The 25,463-nt window shown below is 33.4% G+C and overlaps 2 protein-coding genes and 1 pseudogene across 4 annotated transcripts in view; 2 read left to right on the top strand and 1 right to left on the bottom strand.

Annotated features, from left to right (window-relative positions):
• Positions 1-969: 969 nt before the first annotated feature.
• LOC132270046 (eukaryotic translation initiation factor 4B3-like) lies at positions 970-3,121 on the top strand (annotated as a pseudogene).
• A 4,190-nt stretch (positions 3,122-7,311) lies between these two features.
• LOC132271273 (uncharacterized) lies at positions 7,312-11,044 on the bottom strand. Of its 2 annotated transcripts, none has more exons than XM_059772601.1 (4): positions 10,668-11,044; positions 10,347-10,568; positions 8,414-8,659; positions 7,312-7,545 (listed from the first exon to the last, which is right to left on the bottom strand). In XM_059772601.1, the coding sequence occupies exons 1-4, from the start codon at positions 10,671-10,673 to the stop codon at positions 7,492-7,494; spliced, it is 528 nt and encodes a 175-aa protein (XP_059628584.1). In that variant the 5' UTR covers positions 10,674-11,044; the 3' UTR covers positions 7,312-7,491. The 2 variants fall into 2 exon arrangements, with proteins under 2 accessions (XP_059628584.1, XP_059628582.1); XM_059772599.1 differs by having other exon boundaries at positions 8,414-8,695; positions 10,668-11,043.
• An 8,731-nt stretch (positions 11,045-19,775) lies between these two features.
• LOC132271272 (protein PIR) overlaps positions 19,776-25,463 on the top strand; it is a 57,323-nt gene continuing 51,635 nt past the window's right edge. Inside the window, exons 1-5 of one of the 2 annotated variants that reach the window (XM_059772598.1) lie at positions 19,776-19,860; positions 19,938-20,020; positions 21,681-21,753; positions 23,649-23,713; positions 23,954-24,031. In XM_059772598.1, the coding sequence (XP_059628581.1) occupies positions 19,967-20,020; positions 21,681-21,753; positions 23,649-23,713; positions 23,954-24,031 (270 nt within the window). In that variant the 5' untranslated portion in view covers positions 19,776-19,860; positions 19,938-19,966. The remainder of the gene's footprint in view (positions 19,861-19,937; positions 20,021-21,680; positions 21,754-23,648; positions 23,714-23,953; positions 24,032-25,463) is intronic. The other variant, XM_059772597.1, reaches the window with a different exon arrangement.

Below are 25,463 nucleotides of genomic sequence, written 5' to 3'. Positions count from 1 at the left end.
TTGTATTTGTCCGTGGATTTGATTTCTAGTTACGTAATTTTATATTTGTGTATTAAGTATAATTTGTTAGCCGAATCCACGTTTTATAGTTAGAATTAAAAAAAATAATAATACAAAATTTAAACTAAACTTCCTCCGATCCTGAATTTAAGACACCTATTTAATACTCTCAAATATAAAAATAATATTTTCGTAAAGAACTATACTATTGAGGCTGAGTAGCCTAGCCAATGTGGTGGGCCGAACAAAACAAGGCCATTATTGATGGCCTTGGGATACGCTTCGGCCTAACCATCATTTCCTCTTTTTTGAAAAGTCGTGTGACTTGTGGTCTTGGACCATAAGATAATTTCTCACTCAATTGTGTGAACACTCTATTTATTTATTTGGGTAAAGTACATTGACACCCCCTGAAATTTGGGATAAGGACACATAGATGAAAATCCCCCTTGTAAAATTTATCATCCAAACAGAGCCTTAAAACATATGAAAAGTCCACTTTACCCTTCACTATTTTATTAATTTGAATTATAAAATATCAAAATACTTAAATAACCCAAATTACCCTTTTCATCCCCCCCTCTCTCTCTATATATATATATATATATATATATACACCATAACCTATGTGAATCCCTACAAAACATGTTGCTTATTTCATTACCGTCAAGATAATCGGGAGAGATTAGTGATTTCAACGGCGGCCAGAGATTTCGATGCTGGCAAAGCTGTGCACCATGGTCAACTAATAGATGGTTTCGGTGTAGTGGGATCACCGGTGGTGAGATGAGACAACATCTGCGATTCCGAAGACCAAGGTCTCAACGACGGGGACGTTTTGCTCCAATCGACACGAATCCACAGCCTCCATTTATATAACAGGTCTATTCGCTGCCAAAGAATGCTATCTCGACCAATCTACACTGTGATATAGAGCGAGAAAGAAACAGAGTTCTGGAGAGAGAAACTATGGCGGCAACTGTTAGTGTGTGGTCCAAATAAGGCGCGTGGGCGCTCGATTCCGAAGAACACGAAAACAAGTTTCTTCAGCAAGAGACCGACAACGACTCCAAGCACTTCAACGAGGGCGATGCCTCCGATCTCCTCCGCGACACGACGGCGCTCACGAACTTCCCTCCCCTTTCCTCGGCGAAGGCCACTAAGACAAAAAAGAAGAAGGGCCAAACCCTATATCTAGCCGAATTCTCCACTTTCAGTGCCCATAAGCCCGCTCAGGTCTACCAAGCCAAAAGCCTCACCACCGAATATCTCATGATTCTTCCGACCGGTCCTCGTGAGAGAATCGCGGAGGAGACGGAGCGGTCCAGAGGCGGCGGGTTCAAATTGTACAGTTCGAACAGGTATTCGAGCAGAGACGAATTGTCAAACCCTAAGTGGAACTCTTCTAGGGGTTCTGACGAGCCTTGTAGACAAGAAGGGTTTGGCAGAGATTCGAGCAGAGAATTGGTGCCTTCTCGCGCTGAAGAAACTGATGATTGGGGGGCTTCAAAGAAATCATTGTTTAGTAATGGATTTGAAAGGAAAGAGAGATGAGATAGGGAGGGATTTTTTGATTCACAGTCGAAAGCGGACGAATCGGAGAGTTAGGTTTCTAATAAGAGCTTTGTTTCGTCCGAAGGACGGAGATATGTTTCCAATCGTGGTGCGTTTGATAGTCTTAGAGAGAAGCGCAGAGGTTTTAAGAATGGCGGTGGGCCCAATTCAGAGAATTGGGGGAAGAAGAAAGAAGAGGAGGGACGGAAGTTTGGAGTTAATGGGGGTGAGCTTCGAGGACGGCGCGGTGAGCTTAGAGGACAACGGAACTACAATCACCGTAGTCGCCTCTACTGCAACATCGCCGCCGCCGCCGCCCGTGTGTATATATAATTATCTTCGTGTGTGTATATATATGCATATACATATATATATATATATATATATATATATATATAAAATAAAATAAAATAAAAAAGAAATTGAAGGATAAAAAAGTGGCTTTGGTGGAATTGGGGGGGCGGTGAGGAGGAAGAGAGAACGAGAGAAGGACAGCCTGCAATTAAGGATGAAAAGGTCATTTCAACTTTTTAATTAGTCAATATAAAAGTCAAAGGGCAAAAATGCTAATTCATTAGTATTGAGGTGTCTTTGGCAATTGTATTAAACTTGAGGGGGTGTCATTGTCCGAAAATAACTAAACTTTCATGTGTGTGTCCTTACCCTAAACCTCGGGGGGGTGTTAGTGTACTTTACCCTATTTATTTTCAAATGTGTAAATACTGAATAAGGTTGTTCCAGGGACATATCAAAGTTAATAGATATCGAAAAGATAAGTTTTTGAGGTTTTGTTTTCGAACCGCACTCCTAACTTAAATGATACGTGTGTTGTGTGGCCGATACACGTACTCTGAAAAAAAAAAAAAAAAAAAATTTACTAGACCTTCTCGACAAAAAATTACCATGAGCATTATTAGTCATTGGAATTGATTCTTCTTTATACATGTGAAAAGTTAAATGAATTTTTCACTAAATTTTTCAATCTAACTATCAATGGAAAGAGCTCATAACTCGCGCCCCTTTTTATTTATATTTCTTATTTTCTTTTTGTTTTATATTGTTATAAATAATTCTCTTGTGGCCTTAGTAGAAATATATTTATTGACCAAGTAGTTCGGTGTAAACACCTTATAAGTAGGGATGCACATGGTTTGGTTCCCTATCGTTCCAGTCGGAATCGGAACTGTATAAGTATGGAATCGAACCGAATCGTTCCATGAGAAGTCTAAGATGGTGTGTAACAATGCAAGCCGCGATACAGAGATATAATAACAAAGATATAAATATAAATAAATACATAATACAGCCGCAATACAGATCGGAGAAGTCTGAGATGGTGTGTAACAATGTAAGCCGCGATACAGATTACAGTAGAGAGGATGAAGAGTGAGGATGAAATCTGAATCGACTGAGTGTAGAGGATCTGAAGATGAGAGGAGGCGAGGCGCCGACTGTTGAAGGCGATGAAGATTCGAGGAAGCTTGAGATTCGGCAACTGGGGAGGCGAGGATTAACTCTGCACGGGAATCTTCGGAACAGCTCCGGTCACGACCTCGCCAGAGCCTAATCTCGACCACCCAAAGGTTTTAGAAAAAACCCATATGGGAATTCCAGTCCCAGAGAATGATAGATTGGTTAGGGATAGAGAAGATTCAACTTGTGAATTGAGGATTAGGATCGGGATTGGGATCGAATAAGAAAGGTTTAGCTTGAGATGGGGACTGGGAGATGAGGGAACTGTGAAGGCGGCTTGAGATGCAAATATCAAACTCTAGGTTTAGATGGTTAGATGAGTTTTTAGATTTTCCTACGTGAATTGAGGATTGGGATTGGGATTTGTGTTTTGTTTTGTGGACTAGTGTAACAAGGGTCATTTGTTCCACATCGAAATCGGATGGGAAAGTGATTGGGTATAAATGGGTGGGTATGCAGTACTACCCAATAGTTCGAGTTTTTGGGTAAATGGGCAAGCGCCCACCCGTTACAACTAGTCATTACCCATGTGGCTACTTGTAGGCCTCATAAGGCTGTAGTTTAGTTTAGAACGTATTAGTTACTAAGATAATAACTAACTAAATATATAATTAAGAGGGTCTAAATAGAGCGCAACCAACACCTTACTTCTCATTAGGTTCCTGGACCATTCCGGTGTGCCACTGCTAACTCTGTCTCTCGTAGTTACCTTTCAATCACTCATCTCTCACCAACATTTTTTTACCTCACAATTGTCTCGGCATCTCAACTCCTTATTTTTCCTCTCCCTTTAAACCCTTTGGCATCTTAGTGCCTACATTTTAAAGACTCGAGTTCTTCAAATTAGTTTTAATTAATTTGAAGGTTGATTTTTTTATGATTGTAACAAATGAAATGAATGGGCCTTAGTTAAAGACTTCACAAACACTTGAAGGGTTAAAATCACAAAAGCCCATGTACTTTCAAAATTGTACTTAAAATCCATAGTAGAATTAAAAATAAAAATAAAAACTAAATTAAAAATAAAAATAAAGTTATCAAGTTGCTACCATATCCGTAACCGACCCGTTAAATTGGTTGTGAAATATTAAAAATAAAAAAAAGAAAAGAAATTATAGCAATTTAAAGAGAGAAAAAAACGAAATAAGATATAATTTTAGTAAATGAAAAGTTTAGGGGGAGGGGGAATACTATAAAAAATTTATAAATAACAAAAGATGATATACATAAGGGAAAGGGCGGTCCCAAAGGCATATGCCCCGTAACCTGGGCTTAGCTCTGCTCTAGGCTGTCATAATTGCACATGACCACTTTAACACCAATATTCTAATAAGTTGTCAAAGCGGTAATTACAATTTTTGATAAATTGAAGATTTTTGTTATCCCAATAAATAAATAAAGGAATGAACTGTTTTGCAAGTTTTTGATAGTAAGGACCAAGGAGGGTTTAGTACAAGGGATACAATTTGGCTTAAATATTAATTTGAGCCTCTTTTAGTATTATGATTCTTATCCTTGTTAACTCCACGTTTAAAGCAAAATTTAAAAAATCTAAATATTTTTAATCTAAATATACTTTCTCTATTGTTTTCCATTTAATACACAACTACTTTTTGGGAACGAATCATCTCCAAGGAAAGTCATCTCCAAGTATCTACATGTATGAATCCTACAACTTGTAAGATGCCATACATCAACAAATTACTTAGCTAGTAAATAAGGTCGTTTGGTTCGCAAGTGAATACGGTACTTTCCCATTCTTCTGAAACTTTCTTTTTCGATTTCTCTCTACTATCATCAATCTTTGAATGTTACAATTGAAGGTTTGTAAGATTAATCAGACCTATATTCTAAATCACAAATTCTAGAAAAATTAGTATTGCCCAAAATTGAGATTTTCTACATAAACTCTTAAAATAAGCGCGATTTCCAAATCTGCATGTTATGCTGAATTGATTTTTAAGAGAGATAGAAATTAAGAATGTTACGAGAGAGAGAGAAGTATACTTGAAACTGAAAATAATAAAATTTCTGAAATTGATTGCAAGGCTGAATCCAGGAATTGTCAAGGCGATTAATATTAGGGATTTAGGGCTTGTTCGGCTTGGAACTATTTGGTTGGGCCTTTGTTTTAAAACAGTGGCTTAACTCTTGGGCTTGTTTGGATGGGTTTTTTATTTTTTTTTATTTTATTTTTGATGTTGTTGTTGTTGTTGTTGGATTGGGCTAAATTTACCTATACTAATAAAAATAAAAATAAAAATAATGGGGGATTCAAGCCCACCCTACATCCACCCTTGATTGATTGTATGGTAGGGTGTCTAAAATTGCTTCTTCAACTGTTGGCTTTTTGAGAGAGGCAAAGGAATTGTATTTTCAAAGAGGACTGATTGGTTTTGAGAGAGAAATTTAATTACAGGAAGGAAACTGCTCCCTAAATCTGAATGTTAGATAGAAAAATGGTTAGGTCCGTAACGGTCTACTCTAGTCACTAACCAAATAAATTTTTGATATGACGTCTTGATAATCGTAGGATTAATACCCTATAGATATTTGGAGAGAACTTTCCTTGGAGATGACTAGTTCCCCTACTTTTTAGATATGTTTAAAATATATATATATATATATATATATATATATATTTTAATTTAGTTTCATACTACCAATTTCGTTTCCTGCAAGTGAAAAAAAAAATTCTAGGTCTGTCCCAACTCCCAAGCCAAGGAATTAATCAAAATCAGAAGTAAAGCCATTAGCATTCCTTCCCTTCTCAAAGGCACACACACATGTAGCGTGGCCAAATAACTTGTTTCATCCTTCATCAACATTTTCAATATAATTGATCACAAGGCTAATGAATCTATCTAATTACACGTGTTTTTGTCAAAAGAGCCGTTAAATTTCCAATTCAAGCCAAACAACAAGGTACCAAGCATCTTGAAAAGAACCCTCGCATCTTCTTCTGCAGATAAAATATATAACGAAAGAAAATCAACACAATGTTACTACCTTGAAATTCACTAAATTACAAAATACAAAGAACATTACGCCTTTGATAATTTAATGCATACAACGACTCTCATCATCTAAGGCGTTCACCGGAAAATTTGTTTTCTTTCCTTTGTCCCAGCACATGATTTGAACGACTTAGACATACACCCTAGTACATGTTACTCGACGTTGAGAATGCACATCCCCGAATTTACTAGGGAATTATAAATCAGTGGGTCTCTTTTGGTCTAGGGATACAATTTACTAGGGATACAATTTGGCTTAAAATTTAATAGGGATACAATTTGGGTTCAAATTTAATTTGAGCCTCTTTTGGTCTTATGATTCTTATCCTTGTTAACTTCACGTTTACAACAAAATTAAAAAAAATCTAAATATACTTTCTCTATTGTTTCCCATCTGACACACAACAATTTTTTGAGAATGGATTCTCTCAAAGGAAAGTCCTCTCCAAACATGTACATGTATTAATCCTATAAGTATTAAGACGCCACATCAACAAATTACATAGCACCGTTAAACACCACATCAACAAATTACTTAGCTAGTGAATACGGTACTTTCCCATCGTTGATGTTACAATTTAAGGTTTGTAAGATCTATATTCCAATCCACAAATTCTAGAAAAATTGGTATTGCCCAAATTTGAGATTTCTACATAAACCCTTAAAATAAGTGCGATTTCCAAATATCCATGTTATGCTGGATTGATTTTTAAGAGGGATAGAAATTAAGAGTGTTATGAGAGAGAGAGAGAGAGAGAAGTATACTTGAAATGGGAAATAATAAATTTTTGAAATTGATTGCAAAGCCAATTTAGGAATTGTCAATGGAGCTAATATTAGAGATTTAAGGCTTGTTTGGCTTGGGCCTGTATTTTAAAACTGTGGCTTAACTCTTGGGGTTGTTTAGATGAATTAATATTTGGGGGGACTAATGCGTTTTTTTTTTTTTTTTTTAGGATTGGGTAGGATTAATACCTATGAGAGATCCTTCAAGAGGACCTTCCCCTACTTTTTAGATCTATTTTTTTTTTTTTTTAAATTATATTTTTTAAAAATTTAGTTTCATACGACCAATTCGGTTCCTGCAAGTGAATTTTTTTTTTTTTTTTCAGAGACTGTCCCAACTCCCAAGCCAAGGAATTAATAAAAATCAGAAGTAAAGCATATATTTTTTAAAAATTTAGTTTCATACTACCAATTCGGTTCCTGCAAGTGATTTTTTTTTTTTTTTTTTTTCAGGGACTGTCCCAACTCCCAAGCCAAGGAATTAATCAAAATCAGACGTAAAGCCATTAGCATTCCTTCATATTCTCAAAGGTACGTACACACATGTAGCCATATAACTTGTTTCATCCTTCATCAAACATTTTCAATAGAATTGAACACAAAGGCTAATGAATCTATCTAATTACATATGTTCTTGTCAAAAGAGCCATTGATTTCCAATTCAAGCCACACAACCAGGCACCAAGCATCTTGAAAAGAATCCTAGCATCTTCTTCTGCATGTAAAATATAGAACGAAAATAAAATCAACACAATGTCACCACCTTGAAATTCACTAAATTACAAAATACAAAGAACATAACACTTTTGATAATTTAGGGCATTCAACGACTCTCATCATCTAGGGCGTTCACCGAAAAATTTATTTTCTTTCCTTTGTCCCAGCACATGATTTGAACGAGTTGGACATACACCCTAATACATGTTACTCGACGCCGAGGGCATCCCCGAATTTACTAGGGAACTATAAATTAAAAAGAAATTCTAATATTTATCTTTTCTTGCATCGTGGCCTAAAGAGTTATGACACCCGTCAAGTCACGACATTTTTTACTAAGTTTTAACTAAAATGGGTTGAGCTCATTTACCTTGTACCTATGTGAAGCTAAGTTGAATTTGGACAAGGTTGCAAGTATCAAATTAAGTTGCATTGAAATCTACAGGTGTTTTGGATTTGTGATCAGAGGAAACTAAAATTTTAATATCAATTTTAATAAAAGAAATAACATTTAGAAGAAAAAAACTTGAAACTTGTCTGTCACAATCAAGAGAATAGTGTGGGCTGCTATGTCGAGGGAACAAAACAAAAATCTCTAAAAAGAACCCCAATTTGAAATACACCTTGCAAAAAAAAAAATGGACCCAACTGGACAGAACATGACCGAGTGTTACATCCATTAAGGTCCCTATGTTGAGGGGACACCTATCTCTCATGGTTGGTCAACTATTGCACGATTCTTTAAAAAAATCATTCTCAAAATAACGAATATATATATACTTGTGAATATATATAAAAATAGAAAGTATACAAATTACTAGAAAAATGAATTAAAGAAGAGGATGAGAAGGGTAGGGCCCACTCACTCGATTGGAGGTGCGAAGGAGCTCAGGGGGGATCTTGTAGAGATCTTCGTCGACTGGTTTGGTAGGGTTAGGTTGCTGCTGCTGACCACTAATGTACTTGCGATGATGAATGGCATTATGGTGGTGCTTTGGGAGCTGCTGCTGCTGCTTTAACTGTTGCTTCTGCGACAAAAAAGCCTGTTTTCTTGGCACTTTCGTCACGTCACATACCTTGATCACTTTCCTTCTCATCTGCTCCTCCTTATTCTGCGGGCAACCTTTTTTACTATTACTATCCATCGTCTGCAACATTTTTTACTACACCATCAATACTTAAAATTTCCATAAATGTACGCATCATCATTCTCTAGTCATATCTGCTCACCCATTCTAATTTTAAAAGGGTAATAATACTTGTACCGATTTGTTATATAAAATATTTTTGATTGATTACATATAAATGGAGAATTATACTTTTTTATTTATGCATAAATAGATCAATTAAAAAAAATAAGTTTGACTATTCATTATAACAAATCCCATAAATAAATAATTGGATTCTCCACTTACATGTATTATGCATAAATAACTAATTACAACAAATATCATAACTCATTTTAAAACCAATTGCAGAGTCACAAGATGGTTACCAAGGGTCTTGTTGCTCAATGCTATTATGGGATGGACCCTAAAATATGGTGAGGAGTGAAATAATTAAATTTTTTAGTAATTTTATGAGGGCAATAGTAATATTTTAGGGTATATAACTAAAAAAGAGTAAATTAATAAGGCATATTAGTAAATAAAAATTTAAAGAATAATGAACAAAGCAAAGCAAGTGTGTGTGAGTTTCTTAGGAGGAGAAGAAGAAGACTGCTTTAATAAAAAAAGACCAGTATTCAATTCAAAATGGGCGAAATTGAGAAAGAGACCGACACATGTAACCCGGTATAGACCGCCCCGTAGACGGGGACGATTTGACCGTTAATGACGTTTTTCTATAATGGAGAAGAAAAAAAATTGGGTATTGCCTGTAGACTAGCGGTCCCGCCACCCCCTTAAACATCGCCCAATACGTCGCCTTGACTTACAATTGTTCTTCAAAAATGTTTTCAAGCACCACGTGCACTTAATTGTCCCAAATTTTAATTTAAAAGATTTCATAAATATATTCAACCACTTGGTTGAAAATGTTATAATTTAATAGAATCTCCTGATCATGGATTCGAGTGGCACTCTGTTCCGCACCTTGTTTTTTTCTTTTTTGGTGGTGCGATTTGACCACATTTATCTTGAAATTTCGAATCGCACCACTTTAAAATAAATAATTCTTTTTTAAATATATAAAAATGATTTGTTACTTAAGGAAATGAAATATTGAATTATCTTTTAAATATATAAACGCTTTGTTATTTAGAAAAATGAAATAAAATAAATATATATATATATATATATAGTAAAATGTCATATATGGTAAATTTTCTTATGAATTGATAGTATTTAATAGCAACTAAATATATGTATACAAAATAACACATTAATGGAAGACCAGAAAGGAGACCATTCGAAGAAACATGTCTACTTTAAAATAAAAATAAAAAATTAAAATGTTTGTTAAAGATAATAAAAAAAAGATAGAACAAAAAGTTCAACTCTTCCAGTATATTCCAAAGGTTGAAAAGTTCAAGTAAAGAAAAAAGAAAATAATAAAAAGAACATACCGAGCATTTCTTACTAATTTTACCACTATATTCCTGACGTAGTATATATCTAGTAATGACAAGATTTTCAACTCAGATCGTCCCATTTCTTCCCTCTAACTAACTACCACCTACCAAATAACAAAACTGTCCCCATCCACCCACTCTTTCCTTTCATTTCCTTTCCTTTCCTTTCCCTCCCCCCAACCAAATACGAACAAAAATGTGGAAAAACACAAACCCTAGAAACAAACCTTTCGAGGAGGAACAACAGAAGGCCGGAGAGGATGCTTCTTAGAATCAACGGCGTAGGGATCAGCATCAGCCACATACAGATCACATTCACCGGAGGACGAGCTGTAGCGTATCAAACCCGCCTGCCTCGCGCACTCGAAGTACTGAGTGATTGGCAGATCGTTGGTGTAATCCCAGTTCCCAAACGCCGGAATTTGCCCACTCCTCTTACCACAATACTCCTAAAAAAACAAACAAAATCACAAAACAAATCCCATCAAATCATTATCACCCATTGCTTAAAAACAAAATCAAACAAACTTCTCACAGTAACAACTTACCTCCATTAACTGAAATACTGTGAAACTATATATATGTATATATATATATATATATATATAATAGAAGATGATGGGTGTGGAAAAGGGATGAGAGGAGAAAGGGTGAGAAGGTGTGGACTATATGGAGGGGGGAGAGAGAGAGAGAGAGGTGGTACTGTTACTTGAAAAGGCAAAAGGACAGTGTGTGTTTTTTAGATGGGGAATGAGTGAGAGTGAGAGAGTGTGTACTGGTCTGGAGTCTGCAAGGGACAACTTTTTTATTTTTATTTATTTTTTGGGTTTGTTGTCAAACCTTTTGGATTCCTTAATTCACGGCGCCAACACCATGTTAATATTCTGCTGTATCCTCTCTCTCTCTCTCTCTCTCTCTCTCTCTCTCTCTCTCGCTACAACATGTTTTAAGATAATATGAACTTGCTTCGTTTATAATTCTGATAACAATTTTCTTTTCTTAAAAAACTGAAAATAAAAAATTATACAAAAAACTTTGCTTTGATTCAATTTTTTAAAAATTCAATTATAAAAAGGTCTATTCTCAAAAAACTGTCTTTTATTATTTTATAAATTCTTAATAACTATTTTCAAAGTTACAAACCAAACAATATTTTTTATAATTATTTGAAAATTGTTATCTGTTTTTTGAGTTTCTGATAGCTATATTCAGAGTTACAAACTTCAACTGTTAATGAAGCAATAAAAATAGTAAATTGCCCTTATTGAAGTAAACTAAAGATAAAAATAAAAAGTAAAAATCAATTATTATAAAAGGGTATTATGGGTATTTAGTAACATTAATCAGTAATTAGTAAATTGCCCTTATTGAAGTATAAAAAAAAAAGTAAAAATCAATTATTATAGAAGGGTATTTTGGGTATTTAATACCATTAATCAGTAATTTTTATGGTACTTTTTCAAAATGGTTGGTCTGGTACTTGAATTATTTTTCTCATGCTCATTAATCTAAACTTTAATTTAAAGTCTAATTACTAAGTCAACGACATTTTTTAGCGTTTGTCTTGCCTACTCAAGGATTCAAAATAAAAAATATGTAGACAAACATAACCTTTAATAGATAAATATTATTTATCAATTATCAAATGACTGCTTGTAAACTTAAATGGATTAGCTCCGGTGTTTTTTATTTTATTTTAAAAGAAATATATTCACGCATCTAGTGGCCTTATGTAACAAAGGTCATTTGTCCCGCATCAGAATCGGATGGGAAAGTGATTGGGTATAAATGGGTAGGTATACAGCACTACCCAATAGTTCGAGCTTTTGGGTAAATGGGCAAGTACCCACCCGTTACAGTTGGTATCAGAGCCAGACCCAATCCTTGATTCGGTGTCACGCCAAGCACCCGGCCCGAAAGGCGTTCGGGTTAGCATCCCGGGTAGGCAGGGTGGCCCGAATAGCAACGAAGGAGTTGCGAGTTTGGGTAGGGGAGAATGTAACAAGGGTCATTTGTCCCACATCGGAATCGGATGGAAAAGTGATTAGGTATAAATGGGTGGGTATACAGCACTACCCAATAGTTCAAGCTTTTGGGTAAATGGGCAAGCGCCCACCCGTTACACCTTACGAGAACGTGAACCTTTCATATTCTACTTAAAAAATGTGAGAAAATTACATTAGACGGCTACCCTTACTCATGGATCCATTACTTTCTTTTGCAAAAAAGGTTAGTTGGGAATTTTACCATTGTATACTTCAAATGTTTAAGAATTCATGAAGATACCCCACCAAAATTACAATTCGACCCACTAATTTATTTATTTATTTATTTTGTGTTTTATACTTTAAATTTTTATAAATTTATGAAGAAAACTCTATTAAAATTACAAAAATGGACCCACCACATCAGTTTACAACCAGAAATTAAAAGACAGCCCCTTTCACAAATTTTTTTTGCTCTGTCACAATTTATAATATCTGAATATCTTGCTCATTGCACACAAAGATGTTACAATTAATGATAGAGAATATATATATATATTATGCAATATATATATACAGTAGTGTTCAATTACTTCCTGGTAAACAGGGAGTAGTATACTCATTTTTATTCATAACCTTATAATCTAATTCAACGTCTAATTGAAACAATAATTATTTTAGGTAATTGTATTTCTTTTAATTGGTCATTAACTATAAAATGACTATATTAGATAATTCTAAAAAAAAAAAAAAATAGTAATAATTTTTTCATCTAATTAAACTTTAACTATACCCCTTTCCACCACTGTCGGTCCGTCACCACCACTCACCTTGTCCCCCACTGCCACGACCACCTCTCCCACCCACCACCACCACCATATACACTAATAATTAACTTAGATTATAGTTGTGAATTTGGCATTAATTTTGTAAATTTTGTAATTATTAGTCAAAAGTAGTCATCAAATCTACTTAGGTGGAGGTGGTGTGGTGGGGGAGGTGGTGGCGGGGTAGAGGTGACAGTGACGGTGGGGTGGGGTGATGGCAGTTTATGGTTAAATATATATTTTTTCTTTAAGAATATATCCAATATAGTCATTTTATAATTAATGGCTAATTAAAAGAATGTTAATTTCCTAAAATAATTATTCTTCCTAGTAGCCGTTGAATTAGATCATAAGGCTACGAGTAAAAGTGAGCATATTGCATCCTGCTCTGCTCACCAGGGAGCAATTGAACACTGATATATATATATACAATATACATATTTTTTGTAGGGAAATATGTAGGGCTGTAACTTAGTCGGGTTTGAGGTATTACTTGAGCCCGGCCAACCCATTATATGAAATGCTAAATCCAAACCCAACTCAACCTCACTTGGGCTTAAATTCTATGTTAAAGTTTGGGGTGAATTTAAGTTACTCATATAGCTAATCTTAAAAAATAAAAAAATAATATGATCTTAAATTAATTTTAGAATTTTTTTTTCCTTAATTGATACTCCATTGAGCTAGGCTCGAACTCCTAATCTTCCTTTAGAAAATAAGGACCTGATATCGCTACTAGTCCGTTGGTTAATTAGTTTTAGATAAAATTACTTGTAAAAAAAATAAAAAAATTAAAGGCATTTTATAAATTTTGAATAAATTACAAATAAATTCTTAAAAAATTAATTATCTTATATGTTAACATATTAAGATTTAACAAATGAAGTTGAAAAAAAATAATAATAATATTTAAATATTATATATAATGTATTTAAAATTAAGTATATATATATATATATATATATATATATATATTAAAATTTGGATTTGGATTTGCTCGGGTTAGTAATATCTTTATCAAAACTCTAACTCTAATTAAATTTGAGTTGAGATTTTTTAATTTAAATTTAATTTTATTTATAAAAATAATTATTCAAACTCACAAAAAAAAAAAAACAAAAAAAAACTGAAATTTAATTCGGATTGCCTAATCCGAATTGCACCCGATAGGTGAATAATCTTTGGTTACTGCTTTTACAGTAACGTGAATAATCTTTGGTTACTGCTTTTACAGTTAAAAGTGAAGAGAATTGCAATGAATAAAAAAAACATGCTTCAACTTTCCGTACCATGGCATATTAATAATACTCCAACCCTTGCCATACATGTGAACTTGTGACGGGACTTTTTGACTTATGCAGCTACAACCACCGTGGGTTCAAATATCACAAGAAGTTGACTGTCCACATTAATTATTAATTTTCTATTCCACCTCGTCATTGACTTTCGTTCCCCTGTGTCTCCTTTCCACCTCTTTTTTTGTAATCTAGCCCTCGTGAGTTGTGTTTTTTTTGTTTTTTTGTTTTTTTTTAAATCTGGTGTCGTGAGTTGCGTGAAATTGAGGGAGAAATTCAATAGATAGACTACGAAAGAATTCGCAACACATTAATTGAAATTCCACATATTTTTTTATTTGGATGATACTTTGGTACAATATATACCGTCTTCTGTAAATTAATAATATATATGTATATATATATATATAAATAAAAAATAATATATATTTATCAATTTTTTTTATAAATAACTGTTGTCATATTTAATTTAATAATTAAATAAAACGTATTTATTTTTTATTGATCCATATCAACAATGAGATTGGTGTACATTTTCACTGGTGAAATTGATCTAAGTATTGTTTGTTTGATTTTTATATTGTATTATAATTACGGAGAAGTGAAGTTTTTACATCAATTTCTTTTGAAGTACAAATTTTTTTATTGTATTTTACTTTATTTGCAAGAGTTTGAATGTATATTTATATGGGTAAACTATATTTAATCACTTTTAATTTATAACATTTTATAGTAAACCTTCTTTTACTTTATTTTTTTTCTCTAAAAAAATACCACTCAAACACTAGTTCACAATTTACTAAAAATTTCCATTAACATTCATTCAAGAATTTAGCTATACATAACTTAAAATTTTTGTTTTTTCGAATTGTTGGATGTTGTAGAAGATATTTAAGGTTTAGATCATATTTTGGAAGAAGCCAACTACATCATCAGCTCGATATTAATTGTCAGTATTACGAACAAATTTATTGAATGTACCCAACCAAAAAAAATGTAAATGGTAATTATAGTTTAGTTGTTAGGTTTGTTGTCACTATGGTGGGAACAAAGCATAATTTAAAAAACCATATTTTTTTAAAGAAATAAAAAGAAAGATAAAAGAAAAAAAATTAATGACAGTTTTCATGTTATTGTGACCACATTATAATGATCTATGCTTGAAACTATAAATACCAGAAAAAAATTTAATGACGGTTTTCATGTTCTTGTGACCACAATATAATGATCTATGCTTGAAACTATAAATACCATTATTATAATAATTGTAACATTAATCTTTTACGAGTTTCATAACACCACCTTGAAAGATTAAGCACAATAGGACGTACCTATAAAATGATATGTATCATTTCTAAGTTAAGGGATTCTAAAATTATCTACACTTGTATGGAATTAAGTGAAAATATTTAGGTTGGTGCAAAATACTCTAGATTTCTTTAGTTGTTTATAAACATGTTAGATATCGTTTAAGAACCCAGTTCTAAAATCTTGTCTTTGTTGGCTGCCGAGCCTTTATCCTATAAATAAAGACCTAGCAAAGACAACCTTCTCACATCACTTAAACTTTTTTCTTATATAAAGAGAGAAAAGAGAATATATACTGGGAGAGGTTATAAACTCATAATGATTATATTTTTAAAGCAGTGTAAGAGGGGGAATTCAAGAGAGATCAAGGAGTTAGGGTTTTTTTAATCGAGCAGTTGAATCAATTTAATATGCTGCGTTATATCAAATAACAAAATTCAGATTTTCGTAACAATCTTCCTAGGATATTCAGATTCCCCTACCAAACTTCACATAGGAAGTAGTATAAAAATTAGGATTTAGCACTTTCTGGTATAGTGAGGTGCGTACAACTATTATAGAGAAATTATGAGCTTATTAAATAAAATAATAATTTAATCATGTTCTAACTTTAATAAAATAATAATTTAATCATGTTCTAATTTGAATTCAATATGAATAAGAAAATATGTGCGCGCAACTCAATGGAAAATGGTCAAGAATTTGAAATTCATCTGTTTGTTTGCTATACATCTTCCATGTCAGTATTGAATCAATTTAAATGACATTATTAAACTACGTCACAATTGTGTCATTTCTTATGCCCATCAATCCTCTAAAATATAATATATTAGTCAAATTCATCTAATAAATTAATCCATACCAGATTACACATAGCATGCAGTGAAAGAAATTTAATAATACTTTTTTCAAAAAGAAAAATAATATGGTTTATAATCTCAAATTGTGAACTTTTTTTATTGATACATAAATAAATTTATTTGCTTATACATAGGCTTTAATTATATGTCATGTTTTGAGAAAATAATTATTAACAACTCAAAATATTTTATTTTCTTGAGAAAAAAAAAATCGAAACATTTTAAAATGGTTTATAGCAAGTTCAACTTCTCTATAACTCTCAAAACAACTTTAATTTTTAGAGAATATAAATATTAATATTATATTTTCTCTATCGTCTTACATTTTTGCCATTAGAGTTAAAAAGTTTGAAGACGGGATTAAGGTAAATCCAAGCCAATTACCTTAACTATTTTTTTATTCAATTAATAATTTTCAACTCCCGCCTCTTTGTTGCACGTACCACGTTTGGGAGCACTAGCATCCTAAAATAAAAATGAGATGAAACTTAGTTCAAACTATCCGTTTGCTTGATGTAAAATATTATTTTTAGAAAATATTTTTATTTTTCAGATAAAATATTTTTTTATTTTTACTTTGTCGGTGTTTAGTAAAGATTTACGTTGAGATTGAGATCGAGTTTAGGGGCATGTAAAATAACTTGTTCAAAATTTATGAATAAATTATTTTTGTTAAATTTTAATAAATTTTTTCTTCGTAAATATTTTACGACAACCAAACACAAAAAAATTAAAAAAATATTTTACATCCAAATAAATAGAGTCTAAATTATTAAGGACAAAATTTTTGATAAAATGAAAACAGATGTATAAACGAGCACATAACATGCATTACGAATTATAGGTACTTCTTAGATTATAAAATAGCAGTTTTCAGGTACAAGGCATGGTGATCAAGTGCTTGTGGACATTTTCTTCAGGTGAAAGGTATCTCAAACAAGATTGATCTTTAAGCAAAAGAAGGAAATGTATACTACTTTCTTTTTATTAAAGTAAAAATATTCAATTCGCCATCATTATGGTTAAAAACAATCAACCAGGCATTTGTCTTAGGCTATGCACTAATAAGAAGCAAAATAATGTGAGACTTTTGGTTTTACAAAAATAATATAGACTTTAGCATTCTAACTAAACTAAAAATAGAAATAAAATTACAAACTCTAATTTTTATTCCAAAGTTATGCTAATCTAAGTAATACCGAACTACCACTTAAGTTTAGTGGCGCTTTTTCACCTTTCAAAATAAAAGATTAAAAATTCAAATCTCTGTAAAAGTAAAGTGGGTGCGTGAATTTCTTTTCAACGTCCGAAAAAATAAATAAATTAATCAATTATATATATATATATATATATAAAGAAAGCAGGGAAGATCATATCTCAAATAATCAAAGTTGTATCATCACATTTTATGATATCCTCCTTCTCCTTTTTTCAAAAAAAAAAAAAAAAATTTGTGAACATAGTTGTTTATCTTATTTAATTTTGAACATGAATGTCAATATAGAAATGAGAAAATAAAAAAATTTGGAGTAATTGTTATTGTTACCTGAAGTCAAAACTTACTGACATGGAGATTGGGACTTGAAGTCCCATCCTCTTGACCCAGGACCTTAATTTGAAAAAAGTGAGTGATGGGGTGCATACAACGTTGAATGTCGAGGGGACGATTGTCCAACTCAATTCGGATTAGACCTGTATAATTTAGATTGGTCAAATTAGGTTCGGTTTGTTGGATTAGGTGCATGCTAATATTTTATAATAGTTACTAAATGATAGTAATAAAAATGGATTAAAAAATATTAATAAACTACACTAAATAATATTTTTATTTATATATATATATATATATATATATATATATATATATATATATTAGTAGGAGCGGGACTCTTGAGAAATGATTTTATCTTTCTATTTTACTCATTCATACGTGTATTTGAGAGTAATTTAAATATTGAGTTTATAGATAATGAGACACATATAGACTTAGATTTAGTTTCTCTTTTGCATGGAGGAGAAGTCGCTGCGACTTAATTGGGTTGTATCTTGAAATTGACTAATTTCGTCAATACTCGCAAGAGGGATAGGAATATCAATCAATGTGTTTACACGTGTCTCTACAATTAGGTTAACCATTTCTTACTTATTTTGATATTGTCTTTTTGCTATCTTAATTTATTATTAGTATGATTTATGTTATAAATTTGTCCTAAAGTTGTGTTCTACTTCATCATAAATTTTGTCTCTAATATTATTATATCCACATTGATGTATTATTCATTATAATGTAAGTATTGTTATTTCATTTTTTCAATGGTGTTATTGCTCATTGTTTAAATTATTGTGTATGAATAAAATTGATATATTATTATTTATATTTTTCTATTATACGTGAAAATTTTCGCTGCAAAACACGGTTAGATTCACTATTATGATTCACTTGAATTGAGATCAGCATAAAAATTTACATAAAATTTTAAATAGAGTATTCGAGGTTATTAGGAGTAACATTGTAAGTGTCTATATGCTTGATCTTTCAAAAAAAAAAAAATAAATAAAAGAAAAGAAAGAAGACGAATCATTAATCTTGTAGCGGGGATCAAAAAGAAGAAAAAATATTGTTTTACTTTGGTAAAATAGGTGCAAATTGCAGAACATGAATTCATCACTTATAAAAGTTATGGACACCAGTGTTGTCTCTTGATTCCTCCCATTTTTTAAAATATAACCACACACTTATTATGTTTAAATTCCCATGTTACTTTTAAAGCAAACAATTAAAAATGATTCTTTTTTTTGTTTTATGTTTTCAGGTGCATAGCGGTATTGACAGGGATTAAAAAGATAAATTTTTGAGGTTTTGATTTCGAATCAGACTCTTGATTTGATTGGTGCACGTGTTGTGAAGTCGATACACGTGCTTTAAGAAAAAAAAAAAAAAACTATAATCACTTTTTATAATTGAGGCGTTCAAGTTTAAATGCCAAATGTAATTACAACGTTGTCGAAGTTCAAATGCAAAATAATAAAATTTGAAATTTGGATGTCAAATGTGATACCGACGTCAAAATTTGAATGCCCAACAAAAGACAGGATTGGCAAGTTGGAAGCCTGTGATGCCTTTTTAAGAATTTGGAATATTAATCATTTCTATTTCTTTATTTATTTTTTTGGGGAAATATTTCACATTTTTAATCATGAATTCGGAAAATTGAGGGGGAGAGACAGTGGGGTAAAAACTCTTTGACCTATGTGGAAAAAAAAAAAAAAAACTCTAAAATCTCTAAATATTTAATAATGGCGTTTGAGTAATTTGAATACAATTCCATGTCCAATTCAGTAATTCAATCGCTCTGGTAAAGACATCTTAAAGAAATGGCAATAACTAGACTGAGTTAAACTCTCGAAGACAGACGTGCGATCCTTCTCTCCCCTTTTCTCGAACCAACCCACCGTAGCAATTAGGGTAATGTATGCTCTCAAATCGTTTAATATAGGACTCAAACTGTCAGCAAATTAGCTTACAGATTCTCTTCTCGACAGATTGAATCCGGAGAAAATCGAACCATTTCATGGCCGTTCCAGTTGAAGAAGCTATTGCAGCTCTTTCCACATTCTCATTGGAGGTAAATCAAGATCTACTTAAACACACACTCACATATATATCACTATTTACATACAATGTACGTATTTATATATATGTATGTGATAATCTGGTGTATGTTCTTAGCCGATTTAAAGAACTGGTTCAGTAGATTAAAAAGTAATATATACTTTGTTTTAGATAATGGAAGCATTATGAATTTTTTATAGGAATTAAAATTGGGTTAATGCTGTTCTTGGGTATTTTAGTGAGTGTTTGATTATTTTAGATAGTGGTTTAATGTAAAAAGGTCTTCTAGTTTTGTTCAATGACATTATTTCTCTTACAAATAAAGCTAATAGTTTGGTGCCAATGTGCATGTTTAATATGAATTGTCCAAATATCTTTGGATTGTCCAAAATTGGTGAGAAGAATTGTCTTGTCTATGTATATTCAAATCCAAAGTACTCAGTTAGTGTTGTGTTGTTTGTTGATCATTTTTTCATTACAAACAATTCCTACTTATAGTGTTGCCTCCAGATTTTTATATGTTGAGCTAAGGTTGTGGAGAACTTGTAGGATTAAGGTTCAAAAAGTTTAAGAATAGGTATAATGTTTTATAGATGGAAAGTTGTTTATATAGGTTTGGATTTGGTTGTGTAAAATTGCTGCTTATGGAAAGCAACGAAATTCTTAGATCGCAACTATTTCACAATGTTGTATGTTTGGAAAAAGAACCGATGGGCTCTAACCTAGATGGTATAAGCTCTCCTCCCCCAAAGAGGAGGTTGAGTGTTTGAGCCCTGGTGGAGGCAAAATATATAGTGGGTGTTTGTGTTTGCTTGAACTTTCGAAAAAAAAAAAAATGGTGTAAGAAAAGGCCAGACATGAAAAACTTAGGGGCTCATTGTGACGAAACAATAAATTAGGGCCTGAAGATAGAATTAAAGAGACAGAAAATCTCTTAAGGGTTGTCCTCGGTTAGGATTCAACATAACAAATTTTCAGAAGTCGCTGGAACTTCTGAGAACTAATCTTAGTCTGTATGAATGGAGTATGTATATAATGTATATATAAGCCGCTCTTCTTGTACAAGGACTAAATCCTACCACAGTTCAAAATCCTTTTGAAACTAGTTCTTCACTCATCCGTTTTTTTTTTGGCGTACGTGTGAGACGATCACCTCATCAGTTGAATCTTAGTCACGTGCAAACAAATGACCCCCCTTCTTTTTCATTCGATCTTTATGAGGAGGGATCTTAATTCATTGGATTTCTCGTGGTAGATGCGTTTAATGAGAGAGATAGACGTGCCGAGAAAAAAAAGAATTAGAGGTACCATGTGCAGAGTGATCTCTTAAAGGAAGGTCAGACACGAATTGAACCAATGACCTAGAACTAACGAAACATTATATATGAATTTCCATCTCCGACCAACCCCCACACACTCCATATACACAAGCAAAATGGGTGTTGAAAGTTGAAACAATAGTTTTTATTAACTAAGAAAGAGGAGGAATGTGTTTATAGGTTGATCTTCCCACTCAGAAAGCGTGAACTTCATTGAAACTGTTGGTCAAGAATTAGCAGAATTCAGGAAAAGATTTTTTAGATTTAGGAGGAGCTGGTTTATCCATTTTGTTGTAACTTTATTTTGAAAGTTTGATTTCTTTATTTATATTTTGAACTTAATATCCCCTGTAGGATGACCAACCAGAGGTCCAAGGGCCAGCAGTCTGGGTATCAACTGAGAGAGGTGCAACAAATAGTCCAATTGGTACGTTTTTAAATATATTTATTGTGGTCAAATTTAATTGAGTTTGGTTTTTTTTTTTTTTTCGTTTTCCATCAATGGTGGAGAATTAAGGGTATGCTTCATTAATTTTTATTTAGAAGACTGTTGTATTTATTTTGTACCAAGTATCCTCTACCTATTTGCAGTTAACTGGACTATCTCCTTTGGATATGAACAAAATATCGCTTGCTTTATGATGGCCTTGTAGTTTTTTATTTTGTTCTGTTAGAAGCATGACACTTGTACCATCATTGTTAATTATGCACACCCCTAAAAGCGTAAGAATTTTTCTAAGCAACACAAATTTTAGGATCCATTCAAGTTGTATCTTGAACCAATTTGGAGAATGAAACACAAACAGTCTAATTACGGTGTTTCATATTATATGGTAATAAATGCTGAAGTTTCATTTCTTGGCTGAATACCAGTCATTTATAAAGGTTTTGATTTTCAGATGGCAACCCTATTCAGCATAGGGTGTGTCTTTGTAGAAAGGAAAGTTAATCAAGGGAAGAGAGTCTATGGAACAATTCAGTTCCTATTTTACGTACTTGAATGTTGTTTGGCCATCAAATTAACAGACATATTAGTCATAGGGATACTTATTTTGTTTTTCTTTTGTTTTGCAAGTTGTGGGTGGAGCTCTCTTGAGGTGCGTGGTCCTAGGGGAGTGGGAGTCTGGACTGTCATTCGGAACGGGTGGGATGATTTTTGCAAACATATTCGTTTTCGGATTAGGGATGGTAGGAAGATCAAATTTTGGGAGGATACTTGGTGTGGGGAGATTCCCCTGGCTCTTTCTTTCCCACGGCTCTTTAGGATTGCTTCTGTTAGGTAGGCCTTAGTGGTTGACTGTTATCATCTTGATAACGGAAGACTGTCTTGGGATGTTCAGTTTAGGAGGCACTTTCAAGATTGGGAGATTGAGGAGGTCACTCATTTTTTGGAGTTACTGTATCGTCAGGTGATTTCTCATGGGGAGTCTGATTGTTGGCTTTGGAATCCTAATCCTCAGGGTCGGTTTGAGGTGAGGTCCTTTTTTAGGTGCCTTACGGTTGGTGATGGTGGTCCTTTCCCTTGGATCTATTTGGCGCTCAAAGGCTCCCCTTAAGGTGGCCTTCTTTGCTTGGACTTCTGTCTTGGGTAGGATTTTAACCCAGGATAATTTGAGGAGGAGGAATCAGGTGGTGGTCAATCGTTGTTACTTGTGCCTTTGCGATGAGGAGACAGTTGATCACCTTTTGTTACATTGCAACATGGCTAGAGCTTGTTGGGATTTGATGCTTGGTTTGTTTGGGGTTCCTTGGGTTATGCCTTGTCTCTAGAGGATTGATTGAGGCTTGGAGAGGTTTCTTAGCTGGGGTCTCATTCGGGATGCTTGGAGGGCTACGCCGCTCTGTATTTGGTGGTGCATTTGGCTTGAGAAAAATAGAAGATATTTTGACGGAAAGGAGAAAGCCTATTGCTATGCTTAAGTTCTCCATTATTTCTACTCTTTTTTTTGGGTTTCGGGGAGAGATTATAGATCTATTGAGGAGATTGTTCTTTTTTTAGCCTCTTTGAAGGCTTGAGTTGTTTTTTGTTTGGCCTTTTTGTTTGTTTGGAATCCGCTCCCCTTTTGAGTGGTTTTTATATATTTGACTTACTTTACAAAAAAAAATATAAAAATTAATTTAATAGGAGTTTAAGTAATTATTAATTTCTTTGTATTATACTTCTTTCTTTATTCTTTGTAATCTATAAGTCTATTAACATGCTTCCCAGTTTGTAGCACCATGTGAGTCTCTCTCTCTCGAAGTATAGAAGACACTTTTGGGCTCTCTCTCTGTTGAGACCATAATTTTTTAAGGTCTATAATAGATGCATTCCTTTTGTAGAGTACAGTGATGTTTCTGCATACCGCCTATCTTTATCAGAAGACACAAAAGCTCTCAATCAGCTGGTATGCAGCTCTTCTTTCTATCTTTTTTTCTTTGTTGCTCTCTAAATTACTGGACCAATTTTCATGAGTGCTCTATTTCTGCTTAGATTGTTTAGTGGCAAGGAGCAGATGTGATTGTCTCCATTCAAAGATCTTTTTTTGTTTCCTTAAAATTTTTACTTTGCCTTTGATTTTACTTATTAATAACTTCCTCCCCCCCCCCCCCTCCCCCCCGTAACGGCTATGCTGGAACATGTGCAGAACACCCTTATCCAAGAGGGGAAGGAAATGGGATCAGTGCTCTATACATATCGGAGTTGTGTCAAAGCACTTCCTCAGGTTAATACATCTTTAGCTTAAAAAAGAACTATTAATGACACTATTCTAGCATTCAATCCATTATTGTTTTCAATAGCTTTCTGTGGAACAATTTGGAAATTGGTGTTTAAAAATCTGTACCCTTCAAACTTATATAACTAAATATAGGATGCATATGAGCAAGATATGACAGGAGAAGGTTATATGTGTTGAATATTTGTATATTCCCAAGTAGATATTGGGAGAACTTGCATCTATTCAAACCAGCATTCATGTTAACTACTCAAGCTACCAGCACCATGGTTCAATGGTGTCCTTTTTCCAGTTTTAGTTGTTAGTGCTGCATCCCGTTTCTCAACTAAATTTAATGACCCTATTTTGACAAAACTTATCCTTGATGTAAAATGTAAATATGCATCAAAACCTCCAGATCTTGCTTTTGTTGGCAAGGGAGATTAAATTTAACCTCCCACTGGAATTCCACTAGTGGAATAGAAGCAAAAGTGGGCTAATAAAAAATTTTCGCAATATTATACCGTTAGTGATGTCCTGGTGGGATAAATGGCAGCATTTAAAAAGCGTATAAAAGGTACGGTAAGGGTACATCCAAGGCCTGAACCTTGATTTGTAAGATGTACGTTGAGGCATGGCATACTTAGGTCCTTGGATAGTTAAATATCGAGTGACGGGTCCTTGTCTTCAAAGAACACATCCGGAAGTGTAGGTTGCTCCAATGGGGTGATAGTATGTGTAGGATGGGACCTTCATTTCAAGTTGCAGATGACTTAGCTGTGACTTTGCTCGACGAGCTTAACCTCTTTGTTGCTCTCAAAGGCTTAAATGGTCTACCCTCCGTGATTGAGGCGATTCATCCTCACGAATTGATGACGAATGTTACCGATGATCCTGGAACTGAGATGGATATGTAGTTAAATATGTACCGGAATGGTGTAGAGAGTGAGGGGGAGGAGTATGAAGATCAGTTTTCTTCTCAACAGGTCTGTCCTCATGATTGTTTCTCCTGGGATATAGATCAATTTGATGTGAACATAATGGAACCCTTGGCAGCTGTGCACCCTGATTACTTAGAGACGGCTAATGATTTGGGTATGGACTGGGTGTTTGAAAATATTAGCGAGGTTAGTGAAGCTCTGGGCGTCTCTTCGGAGGGTGATGACGACCGAACCCAATCCATTCTTCATGATATTGTGGCAGGAAACGACAATACAGAGACCTATAAAAGCACAAAAGTTGTTAAAAATAGAAAACATTTTTCACATCGGAAAGGAGAACAGGAGGTTAAGAACCTTATTTCCTATGTCAACTACAAGGGGAAGGATGGGGTGACTAAAGAAAGGGGAAGGACCAGAAGTGGGAAACGGGGAGGAGGGGAATTGATCATTTTTGGTTCTCAATGAAGTTACGAATTATTACATGGAACGTCCATGGTTTA

This window comes from Cornus florida, unplaced genomic scaffold (genome assembly GCF_030987335.1).
Source record: "Cornus florida cultivar Cherokee Brave unplaced genomic scaffold, ASM3098733v1 CherokeeBrave_3.0.0_Hap2_Chr08, whole genome shotgun sequence".
NCBI classification, from domain to species: domain Eukaryota; kingdom Viridiplantae; phylum Streptophyta; class Magnoliopsida; order Cornales; family Cornaceae; genus Cornus; species Cornus florida.
Note: the sequence above shows the minus strand (reverse complement) of the source record. Positions and strands in the feature narration are given on the sequence as shown.